Here is a 24,856-nt window from a genome sequence, read left to right as displayed (position 1 = left end):
CTGGGAGGAGATCCCTCAGGAGACCTCATCAGGAGCATGCCCAGGCATTGTAGGGAGGTCATACAGGCACGTGGAGGCCACACACACTACTGAGCCTCATTTTGACTTGTTTTAAGGACATTACATCAAAGTTGGATCAGCCTGTAGTGTGGTTTTCCACTTTAATTTTGAGGGTGACTCCAAATCCAGACCTCCATGGGTTGATAAATTTGATTTCCATTGATAATTTTTGTGTGATTTTGTTGTCAGCACATTCAACTATGTAAACAAAAAAGTATTTAATAAGATTATTTCATTCATTTAGATCTAGGATGTGTTGTTTAAGTGTTCCCTTTATTTATTTTTACAGTATGTATGTATGTATGTATGTATGTATGTATGTATGTATGTATGTATGTATGTATGTATGTGTATGTATGTATGTGTATATATATATATATATATATATATATATATATATATATATATATATATATATATATATATACACTACCATTCAAAAGTTTGGACACACCTACTTATTTTTCTTTATTTTTACAATGTTCTACATTGTTGAATAATAGTGAAGACATCAAAACTATGAAATAACACATATGGAATCATGTAGTAACCAAAAAAGTGTTAAACTAATCAAAATATATTTTATATTTGAGATTCTTCAAAAAGCCACCCTTTGCCTTAATGACAGCTTTGCACACTCTTCACTATTATTCTACAATGTAGAACATTTTAAAAATAAAGAAAAACCCTTGAATGAGTAGGTGTGTCCAAACCTTTGACTGGTACTGTATATATATATATATATATATTTGTGAAAAAATATATATGGGGGATTGGAAGTGATGCAGACAATTACATTGATGGAAGTTACAATCTATCTGCAATATTAAAGTAGATATAACCCCTAAAGAAAATGTTTAAAATCAAAGGGAATAGGGTGCTGTTTGAGACGCAGCCATACATTGCCTGCACAGGAGGTTGGTGGCACCTTAACTGGGGAGGACGGGCATGTGGTAATGGCTGGAGAGGAATGGGTGGAAAGGTATCAACAACATCAAACACATGGTTTCAATGTGTTTGATGCCATTACATTCTATCCGTTCCAGACACTATTATGAGCCATCCTCCCCTCAGCAGCCTCCACTGATTGCCTGGGAAACTTGGGGCAGCAGGATTTGATATGTAATTGGGAGCTGTGCCACATCTTTTGAACACTTCTGGCTGCACTTCCTCTCTAGTACCAAGAGCAGGGCAGTGAGGTTAATGAATGTGACTGAGTCCCAAATGGCATCCTATTCCCTATATAGTGCACTATGGGCTATGGTCAAAAGAAGTCCACTATAGGGAATAGTGCCATTTGGGACTCACCCAGACACACACACACACACACACACACACACACACACACACACACACACACACACACACACACACACACACACACACACACACACACACACACACACACACACACACACTGTGTCTTGTATAGAGTGTGGCAGCTCTCTCAGTGTGATGTCAGGCTGGATAAGAGATTATGGTCACAGACCTGACCATTAATCTCCTCAGACCTTAAAGAGACAGTAACGGTGCACGCTGAATCTCATCACACACAGTGGACAGTCACACTGAGCCTCATTAGCTAGTTAGTGGATGGTTACTGTATATCAATGGATTTGCTGTGCTAATCATCATGGAGTTTAATGAGTGCCTGGGCTTGGTCTTGTGATTAAGGCTGCTATCTACAGAACATGTACAATCCCCAGCTGGCGTCCTCTGTGTCAAATATCTCCTTCGTTCATACCTGTCTCCATAAAAACGAGATAAAAAGGTGTTTAACAAGCAATAAGTGGGCAGCAGTGGAATGTGGAATGACAGACTCTCTAACTCTATCACTTGTTTGTACTGTATGTTTCAGGTGGGCTCAGCACTATGTGAAGAGCTGGTCAGAGAGAAACTTTGCCCTGTTGCCTTATGAGGTTCAGAGAGCGTCTAACTGCTGTGACTGGAGCCATGGTGGGTTACACACACACACACACACACACACACACACACACACACACACACACACACACACACACACACACACACCAACATCCTCAACTCATTTTCCATGTCAGTGCCTGACAGGAAGTCCCAACAGGAAGTAAATCCAAACATGATCAAATGAGCGGGTCATCTTTATTGAATAACAGTCCTTTATGGAAGGCGTGTTCAGGAGGGCAGTGTGGATACAGACAGATGTAGCAGGGTAATCAGGTCTGGTAATTGAGTGAGTGGCTGCATCCCAATTCTCTACCCTTCTCCTGAATTGTGTACTTGCACTCCACATCATGAATTTAAAAGCATTGGATTAGTAAAGCGTTGGCTGGAGGGAGTTTCCAACATTGTAAGTCCATGACAGGGAGTGTGCAAGGGCACACTTCGGGAATAGGGTAGAAAGTGGGACACATCCAGTGTCTTTCCCTCCTGCCCCCCTCAAGGAGGAGACAACTAGCTGAAGCTGGTTCTCCTCCAGGGCTGGGCTATGTGTGACTCCAGGGCTGCTCTCGAGCTGCCTCCCCTGGGTACACCACTCTGGAGCTCAGCCTACAAACATTACTGTTGGTGCTACTGTTCTGGAGCACATGGCTGCTGCCAAAATCTGTCCGTGCGCCATATAGCCTACAGGCCAATCACCAAATAATGCTTTTGGGAACAGGCAGAAATAGTTAACGTCAATCCACCGAGGCAAAAAGGACATTGTCGAAGTTTATTAAATAAAACAAAAGCTGCGAAAGGACAGTTGAAAAAGAGAAGGGAGGGACAGAAAAGTAATGTTTGGGAAAAATTTGCTGAAATGGTAGACGATGACAGCAGTGCCGGCTTTGTCATGTGTGATGATTGTGAGGGGCTATACAAATTCCACAGTCACAAGATGGGACTTCAAATAGGCCTATGGCATGTCAAAGGAACTGTAGCCTACTGTTTAGATGGGTTAAATGGAAACTGAAAAATGGACACTGACTGTAGGTCTATAACCTCTCACATAGCCTTAATATTAACTCCTGCAGAATTAAGCATTTCTTGCAGTAAATGATACACCAAATGTAGACAAAATCTGCACTTGGGAACAGGAGTGGAGAAATATGATTTCTTTCTTTCTGCATCTTAAGATGCTGTCAGCATCATAAAAGCTAATAGTATTTTAACCACATAAAATATGCATCGAAGCCGAACAGGAATCTTATCAGAAACATATTGGGTTTTCACAGCTTTCTATTTCCTTACAACCGGTCAAACTGATGTAATTTGGACATTTTTCACAGAAAATCTTTCCAGTTTTTTTTTTTTGCGTTATTCCATTTTCTCCACAGTCCCTAAACGTCTTTGCTCCGCAAAAGAAGATGACATAGAAAACTTTACAGATGTCAACTGGAATTAAGCCTTCATTCTATCGATCTATTACATTATTTTGTTGAGCAAGGGTTTATTTAGTCTTCTAGGTCAACATATAATGACAAAAGAGAAGCTGCATGTATCTAATTATAGATAAGTTGACTAACAAATAGCCTACCAAAATGTTGGAAATTATAAACAGAAACATATCTAAATCAGGCAACAACAAAAAATCCTGCACCCCCTGCGAAAAAAACGTTCTGCAGTCTTTGACTGTAGCCTATAGCGCATTTTCTATATTTGCGGGTTGTGGTTGGGTGCGGGCCTCAGATTTGAACTTTATCACATACAGTCGGGCGGGTGCGGATGGGTTATTAACAATTGCGGGCGGGTGCGCTACTAGTGTTGACTGATTGATAATAATTGTTGGTTGCAGCTGTTTTTAAAGTTTTGATATGACCTGTACGGTGTAAAAAGTGTTCTACTATGTAATATTTGTTGTTTGTAGCTGGGGGTTTCTCAGCCTCTGCCTCTGGCCAGTATTCACAAAGAGTCTCTGAGTATGAGTACTGATATAGAATAAGTTTAGCCTTCTATAGACCATAATGAAAAATGATATATGGAAAGGGAACCTTATCCTAGATCAGTACTCTGTGACGCTTTTGAATACAGGTGTACATGTGTGACAGGGGAGCCGGCCCTGTTGAAGAAGCTGTGTTCAGCCATAGGAGACGGGGTCATGGGGGTCAACTATTGTGACCTATTCACCGCTGTGGATCACCTGGCTGGAGAGAAGGACATGGAAGGAGAGACACCCCTGGAGGAGGAGGTTCAGAGGGAAGAGGAGGTGATAAAAAACTCCCTCCATCTCACATTAACTTGCTCACAGTCCCCCATACCAAAAGCAAGGCCTTTTAACAATACAGTTATTCACATTTTGCCTGTTTTATTACTTGATGAATTACTAAGTGTGATATGACAAGGGTTTTCTTTGTTCCATTTCATACGATAAATGGTGAAATGACACAGAAAACAGAAAGAGCTGTGAAGGGTGAACCTTAAAACATGCCCTGCTATCAGTGGAGGCTCCTCAGAGGAGGAAGGGGAGGACCATCCTCCTCAGTGAATTTCATACAAATAAAAATAGTAAAACATTAAAAAAGTTATCCGTTTTAGATAAAACTGTACTAAATATATTCACCTCACCAAATAATTGATGAAAACACACTGTTTTGCAGTGAAGGTCTACAGTAGCCTCAACAGCACTCTGTAGGGTAGCACCATGGTGTAGCCAGAGGACAGCTAACTTCCGTCCTCCTCTGGGTACATTGACTTCAATACAAAACCTAGGAGGTTCATGGTTCTCATCCCCTTCCATAGACTTACTCAGTAATTATGACAACTTCCGGAGGACGTCCTCCAACCTATCAGAGCTCTTGCAGCATGAACTGACATGTTGTCCACCTAATCAAAGGATCAGAGAATGACTCTGGTACTGAAAGCATAAGCTACAGCTAGCTAGCACTGCAGTGCATAAAATGTGGTGAGTAGTTGACTCAAAGAGAGAGAAAGACAATACAGTAGTTGAACAGTTTCTAACAAATTAATTTATTCCAAAATGAAGGAGAAGCAAAAGAGACAGAGAGAGAGAGCTAGTAATATTTTGTCTTTTTTTCCCACTTTCACTTTCACTTACTTAGCTAGCTAATGCAACTAGTTAGTTTAGCCTACTCAAACACCTGGCTCAAACAGAGGGATGCTATCTTAGCTAGCTGGCAACACTGGAACTCTTCCAAGTCAATGTAAGCTTTTGGTTTTAGTAATTTATTGCCACCGGGGCCCGCCGGTGTAACCGCTAAACTGCTTACTGACTGCATGATTGTAGCGTGTTTACTAACAAGCTAGTTCTGTTAGCTATGTTGACTAAGACGTTACTTTAGCTAATATGGTGACAGCGATGTAGGCTGGTGTGTAGCAGTTAGCGGTTATGTTATGAAGGTTTGACTTGGACATTTTTTCCACCTGGTCACAGACAGCTGATGTGTTGTGCGAAGGGAAAAGGTGAGAGGAGGAGAGCGCGTAGATGCGAAAAGGAATACAAAGAGCTATTTCTATATGGCTGCTATGAAAGTGAACTGTGTTTACGTGTGATCAGGGGTGTATTCATTTAGCCAATTCTGTTGAAAAACATTTCTTAAACGGAAGCAAACGGAACAAAACGGGAAAAAACATACCTGAATTTGTCCAATAGAAACTCTCGTTTGCAACTGTTGGACTAATGATTACACAGTAGATCAGATAGATGCAGGCAAGAGTGTGCAAGGTGGTATTGAATGTGTCACTGTCTGTCCATGTGTCACTGTCTGTCAACTCAACATTTCTCTCAACCTGTGTGCACCTACGTTGTAAACTTTCATTCATAGGCTAGGTCGTAGCAACCTCATGATGGGTATAGGGAAAATTTGAGTATCATGTAGTAGTCTAAATCTATCGATGTTACATTGAACTGGGTAAATGGAATATGAATGACAGTCATCCAAAATGCTGTAATAGAAATAAGGCCATGGTCATTAAAAAAAAGATTGTCCTCCCTCATCTTAAACGGCACCGACCCCCACTGCCTGCTATGCTCTCTGCCTCTCTCTTCCAACTCTCACACACACATTGGGTAAAAGGTAGTGATTCATACACTATATATATAAAAGTATGTGGACACCCCTTCAGATTAGTGGATTCGGCTATTTCAGCCACCTGTTGCTGATAGGTGTATAAAATCGAGCACAAAGCCATGCAATCTCCATAGATAAACATTGGCAGTAGAATGGCCTTACTGAAGAGCTCAGTGACTTTCAATGTGGTACCGTCATAGGATGCCACCTTTCCAACAAGTCAGTTCGTCAAATTTCTGCCCTGCTAGAGCTGCTCCGGTCAACTGTAATTGCTGTTATTGTGAAGTGGAAACGTCTAGGAGCAACAACAGCTCAGCCGCAAAGTGGTAGGTCACACCAGTTCACAGAACGAGACCACTGAGTGCTGAACCGCGTAATGCGTAAAAATCGTCTGTTCTCAGTTGCAACACTCACTGCCGAGTTCCAAACTGCCTCTGGAAGCAACGTCAGCACAATAAATGTTCGTTTGGATCTTCATGAAATGGGTTTCAATGGCCGAGCAGCCGCGCACAAGCCTAAGATCACCATGCGCAATGCCAAGCGTCGGCTGGAGTGGTGTAAAGCTCGCCTCCATTGGACTATGGAGCAGTGGAATTGCGTTCTCTGGAGTGATGAATCACGCTTCACCATCTGGCAATCCAACGGACGAATCTGGGTTTGGCGGATGCCAGGAGAACGCTACCTGCCCCAATGCATAGTGCCAACTGTAAAGTTTGGTGGAGGAGGATAATGGTCTGAGGCTGTTTTTCATGGTTTGGGCTAGGCCCCTTAGTTCCAGTGTTACTCGAGTCCTTCTGTTCACCCGACCTAGAATATCTAACAATCAAATGACGACCTGTATTATCTCCCAAGATAATTTTCTTTGGTTATAGTCACGGCCGTGTATATCCCCCCTCAAGCCGATACCACAACGGCCCTCAAAGAACTTCACTGGACCTTATGCAAACTGGAAACCACATATCCTGAGGCTGCTGTAGCCGGCGATTTTAACAAAGCAAATTTGAGGACTAGGCTGCCAAAGTTCTATCAACATATCGACTGTTGTACTCGCGCTGCTAAAATCCTAGACCATTGCTATTCAAACTTCCGGGATGGTTATAAGGCCCTCCCCCGCCCTCCTTTTGGCAAATCTGACCACGACTCCATTTTGCTTCTCCCTTCCTATAGGCAGAAACTCAAACAGGAAGTACCCGTGCTAAGGACTATTCAACGCTGGTCTGACCAATCGGAATCCACGCTTCAAGATTGTTTTGATCACGTGGACTGGGATATGTTCCGGGTAGCTTGCGAAAATAATTTAGACGAATACACTGAAACGGTGACTGAGTTTATCAGGAACTGTATAGGTGATGTTGTGCCCACTGTGACTATTAAAACCTACCCTAACCAGAAACCGTGGATAGATGGCAGTATTCACGCAAATCTGAAAGCGCGAACCCCCGCATTCAACCATGGCAAGGTGACTGGGAATATGATAGAATACAACACAGTGTAGCTACTCACTCGGCAAGGCAATTAAACTGGCAAAACATCTATATAGAGACAAAGTGGAGTTGCAATTCAACGGCTCAGACACGAGACGTATGTGGCAGGGTCTACAGACAACCATGGACTACAAAAAGAAAACCAGCCACATCGCCGACACCGACGTCTCGCTTCCAGACAAGCTAAACACCTTCGGCCGCTTTGAGTATAACACAGTGCCACTGACCAGGCCCACTACCAAGAACTGTGGCCTCTCCTTCTCCATGGCCGACGTGATTTAGACATTTAAGCATGTTAATCCCCGCAAGGCTGCCGGCCCAGACGGCATCCCTAGCCGCGTCCTCAGAGCATGCGCAGACCAGCTGGCTGGTGTGTTCATGGACATATTCAATCTCTCCCTTTCCCAATCTGCTGTTCCCACATGCTTCAAGAGGGCCACCATTGTTCCTGTACCCAAGAAAGCAAAGGTAACTGAACTATATGACTATCGCCCTGTAGCACTCACCTCAGTCATCATGAAGTGCTTTGAGAGACTAGTCAAGGATCATATCACCTCTACTTTACCTGTCACCCTAGACCCACTTCAATTTGCTTACCGCCCCAATAGATCCACAGACGATGCAATTGCCATCACACTGCACACTGCCCTATCCCATCTGGACAAGAGGAATACCTATGTAAGAATGCTGTTCATTGACTATAGCTCAGCATTCAACACCATAGTACCCTCCAAGCTCATCATTAAGCTCGAGGCCCTGAGTCTGAACCCCGCCCTGTGCAACTGGGTCCTGGACTTCCTGATGGGCCGCCCCCAGGTGGTGAAGGTAGGAAACAACATCTCCACTTCGCTGATCCTCAACACTGGGGCCCCACAAGGGTGCATGCTCAGCCCCCTCCTGTACTCCCTGTTCACCCATGACTGCATGGCCAAGCACGCCTCCAACTCAATCATCAAGTTTGCAGACAAAACAACAGTAGTAGGCTTGATTACCAACAATGACGAGACCGCCTACAGGGAGGAGGTGAGGGCTCTGGGAGTGTGGTGCCAGGAAAATAACCTCTCACTCAACATCAACAAAACAAAGGAACTTCAGGACTTCAGGAAACAGCAGAGGGTGCACCCCCCTATCCACATCAACGGGACCGCAGTGGAGAAGGTGGAAAGCTTCAAGTTCCTTGGCGTACACATCACCGACAAACTGAAATGGTCCACACCCACGCAGACAGTGTGGTGAAGAAGGCGCAACAGAGCCTCTTCAACCTCAGGAGGCTGAAGAAATGTGGCTTATCACCTAAAACCCTCACAAACTTTTACAGATGCACAATTGAGAGCATCCTGTTGGGCTGTATCACCGCCTGGTACGGCAACTGCACCGCCCACAAAGGGTGGTGCGGTCTGCCGAACGCATTACCGGGGGCAAACTACCCGCCCTCCAAGACACATACAGCACCCGATGTCACAGGAAGGCCAAAAAGATCATCAAGGACATGAACCACCCAAGCCACTGCCTGTTCACCCCGCTATCATCCAGAAGGTGAGGTCAGTACAGGTGCATCAAAGCTGGGACCGAGATAATGAAAAACAGCTTCTATCTCAAGGCCATCAGACTGTTAAATAGCCATCGCTAGCACATTAGAGGCTGCTGCCTATTGAAATCACTGGCCACTTTAAGAAATGGAACACTAGTCACCTTAATAATGTTTACATATCTTGCACTACTCATCTCATATGTATATACTGCATTCTATTCTATAATATTATTCTGTATCTTAGCCCATGCCGCTCTGTCATTGCTTGTCCATATACAGTGGGGAGAACAAGTATTTGATACACTGCCGATTTTGCAGGTTTTCCTACTTACAAAGCATGTAGAGGTCTGTAATTTTTATCATAGGTACACTTCAACTGTGAGAGACGGAATCTAAAACAAAATCCAGAAAATCACATTGTATGATTTTTAAATAATGAATTTGCATTTTATTGCATGACATAAGTATTTGATCACCTACTAACCAGTAAGAATTCCGGCTCTCACAGACCTGTTAGTTTTTCTTTAAGAAGCCCTCCTGTTCTCCACTCATTACCTGTATTAACTGCACCTGTTTGAACTTGTTACCTGTATAAAAGACACCTGTCCACACACTCAATCAAACAGACTCCAACCTCTCCACAATGGCCAAGACCAGAGAGCTGTGTAAGGACATCAGTGATACATTTGTAGACCTGCACAAGGCTGGGATGGGCTACAGGACAATAGGCAAGCAGCTTGGTGAGAAGGCAACAACTGTTGGCGCAATTATTAGAAAATGGAAGAAGTTCAAGATGACGGTCAATCACCCTCGGTCTGGGGCTCCATGCAAGATCTCACCTCATGGGGCATCAGTGATCATGAGGAAGGTGAGGGATCATCCCAGAACTACACGGCAGGACCTGGTCAATGACCTGAAGAGAGCTGGGACCACAGTCTGAAAGAAAACCATTAGAAACACACTACGCCATCATGGATTAAAATCCTGCAGCGCACGCAAGGTCCCCCTGCTCAAGCCAGCGCATGTCCAGGCCCATCTGAAGTTTGCCAATGACCATCTGGATGATCCAGAGGAGGAATGGGAGAAGGTCATGTGGTCTGATGAGACAAAAATATAGCTTTTGGTCTAAACTCCACTCGCCGTGTTTGGAGGAAGAAGAAGGATGAGTACAACCCCAAGAACACCATCCCAACCGTGAAGCATGGAGGTGGAAACATCATTCTTTGGGGATGCTTTTCTGCAAAGGGGGACAGGACGACTGCACCGTATTGAGGGGAGGATGGATGGGGCCATGTATCGCGAGATCTTGGCCAACAACCTCCTTCCCTCAGTAAGAGCATTGAAGATGGGTCTTGGCTGGGTCTTCCAGCATGACAACGACCCGAATCACACAGCCAGGGCAACTAAGGAGTGGCTCCGTAAGAAGCATCTCAAGGTCCTGGAGTGGCCTAGCCAGTCTCCAGACCTGAACCCAATAGAAAATCTTTAGAGGGAGCTGAAAGTCCGTATTGCCCAGCAACAGCCCCGAAACCTGAAGGATCTGGAGAAGGTCTGTATGGAGGAGTGGGCCAAAATCCCTGCTGCAGTGTGTGCAAACCTGGTCAAGACCTACAGGAAACGTATGATCTCTGTAATTGCAAACAAAGGTTTCTGTACCAAATATTAAGTTCTGCTTTTCTGATGTATCAAATACTTATGTCATGCAATAAAATGCAAATTAATTACTTAAAAATCATACAATGTGATTTTCTGGATTTTTTTTTAGATTCCGTCTCTCACAGTTGAAGTGTACCTATGATAAAAATTACAGACCTCTACATGCTTTGTAAGTAGGAAAACCTGCAGAATCGGCAGTGTATCAAATACTTGTTCTCCCCACTGTATGTATATATTCTTAAATCCCATTCCTTACTTTTTTGTGTGTATTGGGTATATGTTGTGAAATTGTTAGATATTACTGCACTGTCGGAGCTAGAAGCACAAACATTTCGCTACACCCACTATAACATCTGTTAAACACGTGTATGTGACAAATACAATTTGATTTGATTTGATTTGAAGGGAAATCTTAACGCTACAGCACACAATGACATTCTAGACGATTCTGTGCTTCCAACTTTGTGGCAACAGTTTGGGGAAGGCCTTTTACAGTTTCAGCATGACAATGCCCCCGTGCACAAAGCAAGGGACATACAGAAATTGATTGTCGAGATTGGTGTGGGAGAACTTGACTGGCCTTCACAGAGCCCTGACCTCAACCCCATCGAACACCTTTGGGATGAATTGGAACGACGACTGCGAGCCAGGTGTAATCGCCCAACATCAGTGCTCGACCTCACTAATGCTCTTGTGGCTGAATGGAAGCAAGTCCCCACAGCAATGTTCCAACATCTAGTGGAAAGCCTTCCCAGAAGAGTGGAGGCTGTTATAGCAGCAAAGGGGGGACAAACTCCATATTAATGCCCATGATTTTGGAATGAGATGTTCGACGAGCAGGTGTCCACATACTTTTGGTCATATAGTGTAGTTCCAGAGCCCCATTATGCCTATATAATTACTCCCAGGGGAGTGTGACACATCTGAAGGCTGCAGGCTGCAGACATCCTGGTTTGGTTAGAGCTGTATGGGCTGCAGGCAGGGTTAGGCTGTCTGGGTTAAGTCACACGTCCCTACAGGGAACATGGCAGGATGGATTAGAGAGAGAGAGAGAGAGAGAGAGAGAGAGAGAGAGAGAGAGAGAGAGAGAGAGAGAGAGAGAGAGAGAGAGAGAGCGAGAGAGCGAGAGAGCGAGAGAGAGAGAGAGAGAGAGAGAGAGAGAGAGAGAGAGAGAGAGAGAGAGAGAGAGAGAGAGAGAGAGAGAGAGAGAGACAGCAAGAGAAAGAGAGAGAGAGAGAGAGAGAGAGAGAGAGAGAGAGAGAGAGAGAGAGAGAGGAGAGAGAGAGAGAGAGAGAGAGAGAGAGAGAGAGAGAGACAGCAAGAGAAAGAGAGAGAGAGAGAGAGAGAGAGAGAGAGCGAGATAGAGAGAGAGAGAGAGAGAGAGAGAGAGAGAGAGAGAGAGAGAGAGAGAGAGAGAGAGAGAGAGAGAGAGAGAGAGAGAGAGAAAGCATGATGAGGCATGGGAGTGGCCTTCTCTAATCTGCCTCTGTGTTACTTGTGGCCAGTAGTCAGATGGGGTGAGATCCAGAGTGTGGGAGAGGAAGGGAGAGAGTGAGGACAGGAGGGAGGGTTTGTGTATGAAAGGGAGCTTCTCCCCACCCTCCAGCTCTGTTTTTTTTATAAACATTGAGGCGATGTGGAGGAGGCGGGAGCAGCCTCAGCTGATGACATCATCCATTTAGCTCAAGGGAGCTCAAGTGGATTCTGCAAGAGAGAGGGAGAGAGAGAGGGAGAGAGAGAGAGAGAGAGAGGGAGGGAGAGTGAGAGAGGGGAAGAGGGAGGAGGAGGGGTGGTTACCATGGTGATGGGTCCTTTTAAGCAGCTGCTGATTCGCTCGTGCTCTCTCTCTCTTTCCCCCTCCCTCTCCTCCTCCTCCTCTCTCCCTATCTCCTCTCCTCTCTCAACCAGCCGTTTAGGTGAGAGATTGGTGCTCTGCACGCTAGGCTGTGGACCTTCCTGCTCCAGTCATTCTACTCCGTCCGCCATACGCGGGGATGGGAGACCCTGCCCTCCAAGCACAGAGAGAGGATACTGGCAGGTAAGAGAAGGGAGGACATCTTTATTCTATGGGGCTTTAGCTGTAGTTTGGAGGTGATCTGATCTGTCTCTCACTGCAGAAGACAGCCAAAGCTCTGTTTCTCTAAGCTCAGATGGGATATTACAGATCTGTTCAACGTGTTTGATCTTGCTTGGCATGACAATGACCATAGGAGATGGCAAGAGACAGCACAGACAGATCTGGGAGCAGGCTACAGTGATGAAGCACAGGCTCTGTCTCTGCATGATTAGAGAGGAAGGAACCAAAGCCCCTGAAGCATATGTTACTGCTGCTGCTGCCTCTGGGTAACATCAGACATTTAATGGCTGCTTTCAGCACAGTTGCAGAACAAAACAGAGCACAAACATACACGAACTGGAGATCCATCTGTTGTTTGGGCGAGGAGGAGGGTCAGTCAGTCTGTCACCCCATTTTCAGCCAATTTGTAGCTAGCGATTAGGCTAACATGCAAATACTACACCAGACTCAACATGTTCTATTCTGTATTGTAATAAAGGGGCGGGGTGGAGGGTTGAATTCCTCTCTCTTTGTGGATTTTACACATAATTATATGCATTCTCTGAGAAACAAATAATGCACTGATTTGTTTTGACTGTTTAGCTTTGTGATCCATTGAAATGCATGGCATTAATTATTTATTGAACTTGGTTTTAAAATTCCACTGACATTCCATACTGTTGAAATCTCCCCGTCACTAACATAGCTCACACGTACGCATGCACATACACACGACAAGGCACATAGAATTAATATACATAGTTGCATGCAGTAATGTAGTCACACACGCCACATCATACACACCCAACACAGACACACACACTCGACTACATTCCGGTGCAACGGTTTGGTCTTGATTTGGTGCATCTCTGGGGAAATGGAAGGATGTGCTGTGAAGTATTTTCTTGCTTGGCAGTCACAATTGACTGACGTTTCATTGATTAAATGAAAGCCTCTCCACATTAGGATTTTACGCATTGTTTCACCTTCTGTATCTCATTTAAATTAAAATCAGGAAGCCTTAGGTAGAATAGCCTCGTTGCAGTATCGGTCTCTTCAATGGACACGTCATGGATTTGATATTTCAGGGACATGTTGGTACAGTTCACATGGAAAATACCCATCATCAAACTGAATGCTCCTTTTGTTGAGAATGCAAGACAGAACCAGGTCAATGCGTCTCAAAAGATGTTTGTGGCTACCTGTTTTTTGTATGAGTACTGTGCCTTGAAGGTTTTTGAATGTGATGGTAATTTAACCATGTTTTAAATGTGTTGTTTTAAATGTAATTATGTGTTTGTCTCTCCTATAGCTGCTCTTGATAAAGGAGGCAGTAGAAGACTTGGGGAAAAGCCTGTATTCACCAGCTCACAGGTAATGCATGATAAAAGCGTATTTATTCTTTAATTTACTAGCTATTGTTTTATTACTCTCTTGTATTGTTAGAACTTAGTTGGGTGACATGTTCCCATCTATAACACAGAGAAACCTGTGTAATGATTATGATATGTGGTTATGATGCCTATTTAGTTGCATACACTGATTATACTAAGTGCTCAATGACTCAAATGTAAATGTAACGGTGTAATTATGATCTAGGAGGCTGACTTTTAAAAGCCTGTAATTACTACACACTGACACAGGGATGTGAATGGTGGAAACACTAGAGCGGGCCTCACACACACACACACACACACACACACACACACACACACACACACACACACACACACACACACACACACACTGCTGCTGTTTCATTTTTTATTTTTTTATTTTTTAGTTATACATTTTTTACTTAACACTTATTTTTCTTAAAACTGCATTGTTGGTTAAGGGCTTGTAAGTAAGCATTTCACTGTAAGGTCTACACCTGTTGTATTCGGTGCATGTGACAAATACAATTTGAATTTGATTTGACACACACACACACACACACACACACACACACACACACACACACACACTGATTCTGTTGCTGATGACTGTAGTTTCATCATTGACACAGAAAGCAATTACCTTTCAGCCCCTCAGAGTGATAAACACACAGACCTTGTGTCTTATCAGACTGATGAACAGTAACACAAGGCAGACAGAACCTGGAAGGATGTGGTGACGGCCGGGGTTGCTTTTGTTTTACAAACCTGAGTGTACAGTGCAGCTCAGTCACATGCAGGCATCCTCACCAGTATTATTCAATCCCTTTGAATTAACATTTTATTTGAGTAATTTAGCAGACGCTCTCGATTAACTTACAATTAGTGCATTGATTCAACTAATGTATGTAAACCAACATATCATGAAAAACCTTCTTAGCCGCTATCTGCAAAATCAGTGCTAATCAGTTTCTATATCACAGGTTAGTTACAGGTAATTACAGCTTAGTTACAGGTAATTACAGGTTAGGTCGAACGTCCTTCATCCCAGTCTTTAGTTGTTAAATCAAGTCCATAGGCTACTACTCAATTATACTAAATTATGTTGTGTGATTTGATATTTTCCATTCAAACCTCTCCCTCCTCTCTCTCTCTCTCTCTCTCTCTCTCTCTTTCTCTCTAGCAGCCGAGGGTTGTAAGATGCCCCTCAGGTCCTGCAGCTGCTTGTGAGAGCCCTCCTGTCCACAGGACCATTTGGGTAATCAGGAACACAGGAACAGGAAGTTGCACTGTGGCTGCATCATCAGCCACCATGAAGTCAGATGGGCTGGGGACGCCAGGCCTCACATCCACCGCAGGGACAGGGACTAATGCTACCAAGCCTGGAGACACTGACCCATTAAGGGCAAAGAACGTCAAGACCAAGCAGCCAGGTGACCACCGGAGCACCACGGCTAAAGCCAAGACTACAACTTCTGCATCAGCCAAACCAGTGCTCAACGGTACGGCTGGCCCAGGGAGGGCTAGGAGGGAGGTAACCACCGCTAACGGACCCAGGGGGTCCCCAACAGGGGGGAAGGGGTCTAAGGACCAGGACAGGAAGGCTAACCCTAACCCTGGAGCCAGGCCCAAGACCTCTCCCCCAGGCACCACCTCCACAGCTCAGGCCAGGCCAGGGAAGCTGCAGAAGAGTACAGCAGGGAAGGGTGACTCTCTTCAGGGGGCAGACAGCAGCATGGCCCACCCCGCCACTACCACCCCCTCCACATCAGGCAGTGCCTCCCCTGACAACAGTTCCGGAAGCCCACGCAACTGCCCCACCATGCCAGGTCTGGTCTAACATCCAACATAATTAACTTGCTCCCCAGTGGGCAAAACTGGTTGAAAAGACATTATAATTACTTTGTAATGATGTTCAACTCATTTTGCCAGCTGGGAAACTGTATTTCCCAGGTCTAACATCCAATGTTATTAAGTTGCCTCCCAGCAGCGTAAAAATGGTTGAAAAGACGCAAGGATGTTGTAATTACATTGTAATAACGTTGTGATAATGACGCTGTAATGACGTCATTCTAACCAGTTTTGCCGCTGGGTTAATTCACTCATTGTTATGATGACATGAATTCGATTTTATGGCAGGAAGTTAGAGTATCTGAATAATTTGCTTGATGCAGAAATGATTGGTAGCAGGTTTTGTGGAGAATAAGTAGCATAGTGATTTACATAAGTTATGCTTTATCCCAGAGGGGTTCTAGGGAGACAGGAGGGAATACATTGAAGTAGAAATACATTGCAGTAGTACTGTGTATAAAGATGAATCAAAAAGCACTTATTTCTTTCATACGTATTAATCATTTTAACGGTAGCACCACAGAAATAAAAAGCCATACAGGTAGCACAGCCTGTGTGGCAACAGACACCCGAAAAGCCGCAGAGCTGAAGGTCAAAACCACACAGCTCACACACAGGGGTGTGACCAATTGTTTCTCAACCCCCAGTCTGGTCCTAGCTCCCGTGGTGTATGCTAGTTTGGAGAATGAAATCAAAGTGTATTGGTTGCATACACAGTTACGCAGATGTTATAGCGGGTGCAGCGAAAGCTTGAGTTGCCTCAACATTGCAGTAGAACGTTAAAAAAAATAGTTCAAATATTTATTTTAATCTAGAAAAATCGGAACAAATCCAAATTACAATCCAAATAACACTATAACAATAATCCCAAAAAACTATCTGTGCGTATGTGCATGGGATGAATGTACACAAAGATATACTATGAATGATATGTACAACAATAGATATATTACAGTGAGCTATGTCGAGTACACAGTATATAAATACACAGTGTGTCTAAACAGTATAGAAATGGGAAGTGACCATTGTTCAATGTCTAAATGCATGGGACAGCAGCGTAGTGTGTGTGTGTGTGAGCTTGTGTTTGTGTTTTTGAGTGTGTGCGTGTGTGTGTGAGCTTGTGTTTTTGTGTGTGTGTGTGTGTATGTGTGTGTGTGTGTGTGTGTGTGTGAGCTTATGTTTGTGTGTGTGTGTGTGTGTGTGTGTGTGTGTGCGTGTGTGAGCTTGTGTTTGTGTTTTTGTGTGTGTGTTTGTGTGTGTGTGTGCTTGTGTTTGTGTTTGTGTTTTTGTGTGAGTGTGTGTGTGTGAGCTTGTTTTTGTGTTTTTGTGTGTATGTGTGTGTGTGTGTGTGTGTGAGCTTGTGTTTTGTGTGTGTGTGCGTGTGTGTGTGTGAGCTTGTGTTTGTGTTTTTGTGTGTGTGTGTGTGCTTGTGTTTGTGTTTGTGTTTTTGTGTGAGTGTGAGTGTTTGTGTGTGTGTGTGTGTGTGTGTGTGTGTGTGTGTGTGTGTGTGAGCTTGTGTTTGTGTTTTTGTGTGTGTGTGTATGTGGGTGTATGTGTGCAAAAAGGACTCGATCAGGTGCAGATCAGAGTACAGGGCCTCAGCCGGCCTGTCCCTCCTTTTCATGCAACAGAGAAAGGGAGAGACTCAAAGTGCCATATGCTCTCCCTCTCTCCCTCTCTCTCTCTAACCAGCCCAGTCATCCCATCTATACTCCAGCTCTATGTTATTGGCCCTGATTGTGCAATATTTGGTTCTGATGTGCAGTACTATTATCAGTTCCTAGCCTCTAGCTCTCACATCCCTGTTAGCTCTCCCTATAATGGAATCATCTGTGTACTTTGTTTGAGGATTTCATGAGTTCAGTTAGCATTTCTCCCCTCGAAACTGTCTGTTTATTGTGGCTCCATTCATTCCCAATACGCTGTATAAATTAATAATATTCTGCCTCTTAATCCCTCATTCTAAGTGAGCAGTTTTCATTTTCAGAAATTAGACAGTTTCCAACAATGAATATCAGTGTTTGGTTAAACACACTATAACGATCCTCTGTGTTTTAGATGTTAAGACAAAAACCCAGGCTAAAGTTCTGACCAAATCTCCACTGACCAAACCCCCCCAGAAAATAGACACAGCAAAGACCAACAGGTAAGCAGCATTGCACCCGAAATCAGAACATCCAATTTAGATAGAAGACCATCCCTGAGAAATGGTAGAAACAACTCTGCTGCCCCCCACTGTTATATAGTGGTAATTGCTAATCCATACAGCGATGGGTGAAACGATACATTACAGTACTTGTTAATGCCAAGGTCTTTTGAGATTTATGAGCTTTCATCCCTTAGTGTTATCAGACCCTGTGATTTTGTATCCATTATTTATTGATTGTTGTTATTGTCCTAAATTAAACATTTTTTTAAAGCAATTAAAAATGGCTTTCATTTTGTGAGTCAGGCTTCATTTTCTGCTCTCCGGTGCTGTGTTCTTTTGATTTGATTGTTTTTTTCATCTCCCTGATCAGCCCTACCAATAAGCCCAGCACCAGAGAGGCCAATAAAGCCAAGCTCCCCGCTACAGGAAGAACAACAACTGTAGGAACAGGAGCCAGAGCAGACACGAAGGGGATGAGCCCACCAACAGGCTCAGCTGAGAACCATGGTGAGAGGCAGAACCGTGTGCGCGCGCGCGTGTGTGTGTGGACGTGCGTCCATGCGTGCGTGCGTGTGTGTTTTTTCCAATACAAATCCTAACATCATCTCACTGTGGGCCAAAGTATTGAAATATTCGTCCCTTTTTCTTGTTTCTCGTCACATGCAGTCTCTAGATCTGGGTCCTCCCTGAGTGCCAGAAAGCCTGCGTCTCCCAGGAAACAGGAGGATAAGGATAGCTCCACAGTCTCAGCAGACAAAACAGCCAGGAAGACCACAAAAAACACCCCAGCTACCCCAGCCACAGCCAAATATACTTCTAAACCAGCAAAGGCCATCTCCAGCTCCTCTCCTTCCAAACAGCCTCCACTAGCAACGGCCAAACCTGGACCAAAGCAGAAGGGTACCTCTGAATCTCCTACAGAGAAAGCCTCACCCAAGTCAGTTGGGCCAGTTAAAAACTCTTCCACCTCTGTCGTTTCATCCAAAAAGCCTGCAGCTAAAGAGAAAGAGGGATCTAATGGTAAAACCTCTGCAGACACCCAGCAGGCTAATGACACTGGTGCTGGAGCAGAGAGGGTCCCCTCCCATTCAGATCCCAGAGAGAAGGCCTCAGAGCCAGCAGCAACATCCACAGAGCAGAGTCCAGCTCATAACAGCCCACTACCACCAGGCCCCAAGGGCCACAGTGGAGGAGAGGACTCCCTCTCCTTACCCCTGAACGCCAGCCCTACGCAAAGTCCTCAGAAGTCTGCCAAACAACCAGGTAAACCTAACTGCACAGGAGGAGTCAGGGCTCTGTCCAGTCAGCCACCAGCAACCAACCACATCTCTCAAGGGAATGACCTCGTAAACAGAGAGCCTGCTAAGCACACAGAGGGGACATACACAGGTAAACACACTCCTGGCTCAGCCACAGACCTTCCGCTGGACACCCCAACCCCAGGCAGCCCTCTGGAGGACTCGTGGAGCAGCCTGCACCACCAGGTCAGCCCCGAGTCAGAATCCGGTAGCGCCACCACCTCATCAGACGACATCAAGCCTCGCTCTGAGGACTACGATGCCGGGGGCTCCCAGGATGATGTGGACGACTGCTGCTCCAATGATCGCGGCGAATCCAAGGGGGGCGGCACCATGCGTTGCCATGACTTCCTGGGCCGCAGTAGTAGTGACACAAGTACGCCTGAGGAGCTGAAGATGCTGGATGGCGGGCTGCGGGTCGAGGTGAGGCTGAAGGGGCGCGAGGGAGAGACCACCAGCGAGGAGGAAGGGGTGAGGCGACGGCCGCGCTCCTGGCTGAGCAGGGACAGAGACGAGGTCCCTGTTGAGGAGGAGGTGGAGGCCAATATTACGGTGAAGCAGGTCCCCGATAGCCAGCTCTTCTCCTCTGAGGAGTCCGAGGAGTCTGAAGAGGAGGAGGAAGAGGATGAGAGGTCAGAGGTGGAGGTTATTCCTGTTCACCAGGCCCCTCCGCCTCCTGCTGACCCCTCCTCTCAGTTCCAGGGCATTGTGAACCTGGCCTTCGAGGACGGAGCTGACCCTGACCAAGACAACGAACAACAGCAGCAAATGGACTACCAATCAGCCTCTAACTTCCGCCGATCTGTTCTGATCTCTGTTGACGAGTGTGAGGAGCTGGGATCAGAGGAGTGCGCGGTGCAGACTCCGCCCCAGCAACAGCCTGATGACCCACTCACGCCCTGCGACGTCTTCGGGAGCGACCGTCCTCCGGCCCCTCAGTCAGCCCCAAACTCCATCTCTCACTCTGGGGGTCACCTGGCATCGGACCTTCCCAAAAGCACACCTCAGCAGCAGCAGGAACAAGGCAACAAGCACGAGTCCAACAACAACAAACCCAACAAACCCATCGTTTTCCTCACTGAGATCCAGGATCCTCTTGTAGATGACCATAACCCCACCAAGGTGGAGGGAGTAGAGCCCTCCCCTGGTTGCCCTCCTCTGGACCATGACCCCACTGACCTGCCTCCCCAGGAGCGGGAGAGACCCTGCCACCTAGACCTCCGGCCTGCTGAACAGTACAGCAATGGAGGATCACCACGCAAGAACCCCTCAACCAAGCCTAGCCAAGCATCTATACCTGTGCCTGTAGACAGCAAGAGATCAGACTTACATACAGACTTAAATTACCCTCAGCAGAAAGGGGGCTCTCCTGCACATGCAGCTATCCCACAATCCCCAGCAGGTAATGTATAATAATCTACATCTAGGAACCCACCCAATTTAAACCCCTTGCCAAACCCCTTGCCAAACCCCTCACCCATTCTCCCCACCCTGCCAAACTCCATTAGTCAAGGCATAGTTAGTTAATTAGTTCACCCTTTGCAAGATACAATCTCCTCTGTCTGATATAACATGATGCTCAGACTATTCATTTGCATTATGACACGTACACTTATCCCCTTCCTCTCAAAATGGATATAATACAGATTACTTAACTAGTTCAAATTCAAATTGGATGAGGAGGTCATTTTTTGATATGCCCATATACTGTAGCTGAAAGCTTGCTATAAATACACAAAACATTGGTTTGTGTACCAGTCCCTTGATTTGAATTGGTAACACCAATATCCTTGAAAAAATGGAGATTGGTCAATCAAGAAATGTGCAGAAGTAGCTTAGCTATAATCATCATATAACAACGGAACTACCTTTTTTCAGAGGCATTCTGACCTTGACTACTAAGATTACTTATGAAAAGGGAGAAAAAAAGCAATGTTCATTTCAATGAGAAAACTGATACTAAAATATTAAGTTGAGTCCTAAATGGCACCCTATTCCCTTTTATAGGGCACTACTTTTGACCATAGGGTCAAAAGTAGTGCACTATGTAAGGAATAGGGTTCCATTTGGGATGCGACCTTAGTGTAAAGTACTGCGCCATGTGTTGGTTAGAAACCACCTGCCTTCTGACAAGGTGTGGCGGACTGACATAGGCCTAGTTGTACGAATGCACTTTGATGTACATAAAAATGCTAATATTCAATGATTTTTCATTGTTTCTTTTAGTGAATGCCATGAAATCCAACAGCTCCTGGCCTTTTTTAAGCCACAGCTGATTATATTATTTATTGAGATTGATGTCTCCATCATTTGTGTTCGATGCAAAAGACGTGCAACCAAGATATGATTTTTACTATCAAATCAAATTACATAATAATATGCAAAGTGGCCAGTTGATTTGGAGGGTAAATCCAAAAATATCTGTATTGTACTAATGGACCACACTACTAAGCTGTACGACCAGATTACTTTTGAAAAAGGTGTATGTCAATCTTTGTTTTACCTACCTATAGGGACCCTTACCTACCCAGGATCGGCTTGTTTTTCTTTTTGTTGTTATTTATTGTCAGACCCTCCTAACCTGTATCTGCTCATCAGCCTGCTTATCTATAAAGACATCTGCATGATAATAGTACATTCCATTTGTTGTGTGTCTTTTTATTTATTCCACCCAATATGTTTGTGTTTTTACTTCATTCTGTTTTTACTCGCTTTATTCTGTAATGCTGGTTTGGTTCAATAGACTTTGTGTGGTGCTGCCTGGTAGTCTTCTGTATGTGGTGTGTCTAGAACAATCTTTATCTTCCATGTCTCTCTTTTTTCACTCTCATATGATACAGCAAACCCTTGCGTTATTACTTAGTCAGAGGTCGTGTCTGAAATGGCACCCTATTCCTCATATAGTGCACTACTTTGTGCACTATATAGGGGATATGGTGGCATTTGGGATGCATCCTAGTTAGGGTCTATCCCAGTGCAAAACATATTGATCTTGTTTCTGCTGTCAACAGCAATAGGTGGTCAACTGTATCATCCATTACCAGCATGGACCTTTTATTTACAGTGATATTGAAGCAGTGTTAATAAGAGAACGAAAGAAACTGTACATAAAACCAGATGGGAAATGTCAGATTAACCTACGTACTTCCCTTTGTGCTGCAAAGTAAATCATTTCTGCCTGGATTTAGGTTTTTCTGAAAGTATTATAATCATATCTGTACAATGCAATAGTTCTATTCATTAGTTAAAGATACCTGCACGGTTTATTTCTTCAAACATATCACTGGTGCCTGAGCAAACTGAGTTATGCAGAGTTAACTAACCAGCGCTGGCAATGCAATGCAATGCATGGCTTACTGTCATTTTTACTGGTGGATAAAAGAGACACATCCAGACAACTACATCCCTCTGTGCTTGACCTTTAAGGCAGCTGTCCATCCTGTCTGTCACCCACAGTCCAGGTCAGTGACTACTCATATAATTCTAAATTATATCAATTTCATATCATAATTCATTGGTCTGTAACTAGGTACCAATGCAATGGTGAAATGAGGGTTTCCCCCCTCTCTCCTAGTGGAATAGAGGACAGGTCATTGCCTCATCCTGTCATTTGATTATTAAATGGTTGTTAAGAGGACACAGTTGCATTAAGGGTGAAACTTTAGTAATCTAAATGTTGGGATAATAATGGAAAGAAGTGACCTGCAGAATGCCTGTGTAATGACTATGGACTTATGGAAAGATGAATCGTTATGTCATTGTACAGTATTGTCAACTGTTTTTAGGGGACATTGAGGGACAATGTCACAGATTGGATCAAACAACAACCCCAACCTGTACACATGACCGACGCTCCTCCAAAGCCCTCTCTCCCATCTACGGACTGAACGTGAGACAAGCCTTTGAGTACCCCAGCTCCTCTGACAACAGGAGCAGGAGGAGCACAGTGGGGCGGGAGGAGGAGGAGGAGAACGATGAAGATTACAATGAAGAGAGCAGTACGTTTGCGGAGCGTGACTGGAGCATGCTGAAGCAACTCCTCTCGGACCAGGAGTCCAGTCTGGGCATCATAAACCCAGTCCCTGAGGACCTAAACCTAGCCCAGTATCTCATCAAGCAGACCCTGTCCCTCTCCCGGGACTGCCTGGACACACAGCAGACCTTCCTGCCCCACGAGAAGGAGACATTTAAACGCTGGGCAGAGCTCATATCACCCCTGGAGGACTCCACAACCAGCATCACTGTGACCAGCTTCTCGCCTGAGGATGCTGCCTCTCCGCAGGGGGAGTGGACCATCGTGGAGCTAGAAACGTATCACTGACACAGAATTAAGACTAATCATCTTGGAGTTATAAACACATCACTTGATTGACAGGTTTAAGGACTAAGGAGACACTATGTTAACTTCTCTCTGGATTGATCAACCTTCTCTCTGGATTGATCAACTATACTACACTTCTTCTGAGACAGACACTACAACAGTACTATCTATCAGGGACCTGGTACACTTTCTCTCTGGACTTCTACAACATGTCTTTGGTTCACTGACAACTACAGTACCACAATTATTCTGTCTTATACCTTGATTTCATGATGTTTGAGTCCTCCTGTATTTATTGGTTGACTGTCTCATGCTTTTTATGCTGCTTTTTATGGACTCTCAAGCTGAGCTTGTTTGTTTGCATTCAGTCCCCTTCACAGTGCTTGACTTGGACTGAAATAGGTTCCAGTACTCACTTTGGGTGCCGGTACTGTTTATATTTAGGTGCAGGAGCTCCACAAGACTTTTGAGCAAATTTTCGATATGAGGAACAGGAGCTCAAGCAGTATAACATTTTAGGTGCCGGAACTCAGCTCCAGTGAGCTCCTGCCCAAGTCAAGCACTGCCCCTTCATCACCTTCAGTTATATCCTTAATACTTAATGGACTGAGAGTTTAGACACAAATAAGCTGTTGTGCATGCAGACATTTTTGTATGTTTAACTGTTTACTTGGTGTTTGCAACCTTTAGAAAGAAGAACATTAAAAAAAAAAAGCAAATGTATTTCTCATGGCTCTCTACTCATGATGATGGTTAGACAGTGGAGTTTCACAGAAACTAGAGAACATGTTGGTCTGTTGGCTTTACATTCATTGTTGTGTATATGAAAATAAAAATGTTTGGTTCTAAATACAATGGTTTCATTTCTTCTTCTTTTTGTGATAGTTAAAATACAATAGTAGATCATAAAAATTAAATAAAGATAATTTGTGAAATTATATAGATTTGTATTGTACATGTCGGGTTAAAATTAGGGATACACTTCAAAAGGAATATTTGAGGATTTGTTACTCTACGTGAAATGAATTAAATAGCGTCACCTTTTGGGATCCAGTGACGTCATTGCTCACGCCTCCTTCGCATGCCT

At 44.5% G+C, this 24,856-nt stretch overlaps 1 protein-coding gene across 1 annotated transcript; it reads left to right on the top strand.

Annotated features, from left to right (window-relative positions):
- The first annotated feature begins 2,839 nt into the window (after positions 1–2,839).
- LOC121532970 (AP2-interacting clathrin-endocytosis protein-like) lies at positions 2,840–24,613 on the top strand. Its single transcript, XM_041838748.1, has 9 exons — positions 2,840–2,885; positions 4,068–4,225; positions 12,642–12,756; positions 14,087–14,148; positions 15,334–15,979; positions 18,060–18,147; positions 18,521–18,657; positions 18,817–20,850; positions 23,234–24,613. The coding sequence occupies exons 1-9, from the start codon at positions 2,840–2,842 to the stop codon at positions 23,767–23,769; spliced, it is 3,822 nt and encodes a 1,273-aa protein (XP_041694682.1). The 3' UTR covers positions 23,770–24,613.
- Positions 24,614–24,856: the final 243 nt, after the last annotated feature.

This window comes from Coregonus clupeaformis, chromosome 20 (assembly GCF_020615455.1).
Source record: "Coregonus clupeaformis isolate EN_2021a chromosome 20, ASM2061545v1, whole genome shotgun sequence".
NCBI classification, from domain to species: domain Eukaryota; kingdom Metazoa; phylum Chordata; class Actinopteri; order Salmoniformes; family Salmonidae; genus Coregonus; species Coregonus clupeaformis.
The sequence above is the reverse complement of the archived record's forward strand: the minus strand, read 5'-3'. Positions and strand labels throughout refer to the sequence as shown.

What these genes read in the sequence shown, in the direction of transcription:
- LOC121532970 (XM_041838748.1), top strand. Translation starts at nt 2,840, where the DNA reads ATGGTAGACGATGACAGCAGTGCCGGCTTTGTCATGTGTGATGATT. An exon ending in AGGTTCAGAGGGAAGAGGAG is followed by an intron (nt 4,226 to 12,641) that starts GTGATAAAAAAC and finishes TTTAGGTGAGAG; the next exon opens with ATTGGTGCTCTGCACGCTAG. An exon ending in TATCCCACAATCCCCAGCAG is followed by an intron (nt 20,851 to 23,233) that starts GTAATGTATAAT and finishes AACTGTTTTTAG; the next exon opens with GGGACATTGAGGGACAATGT.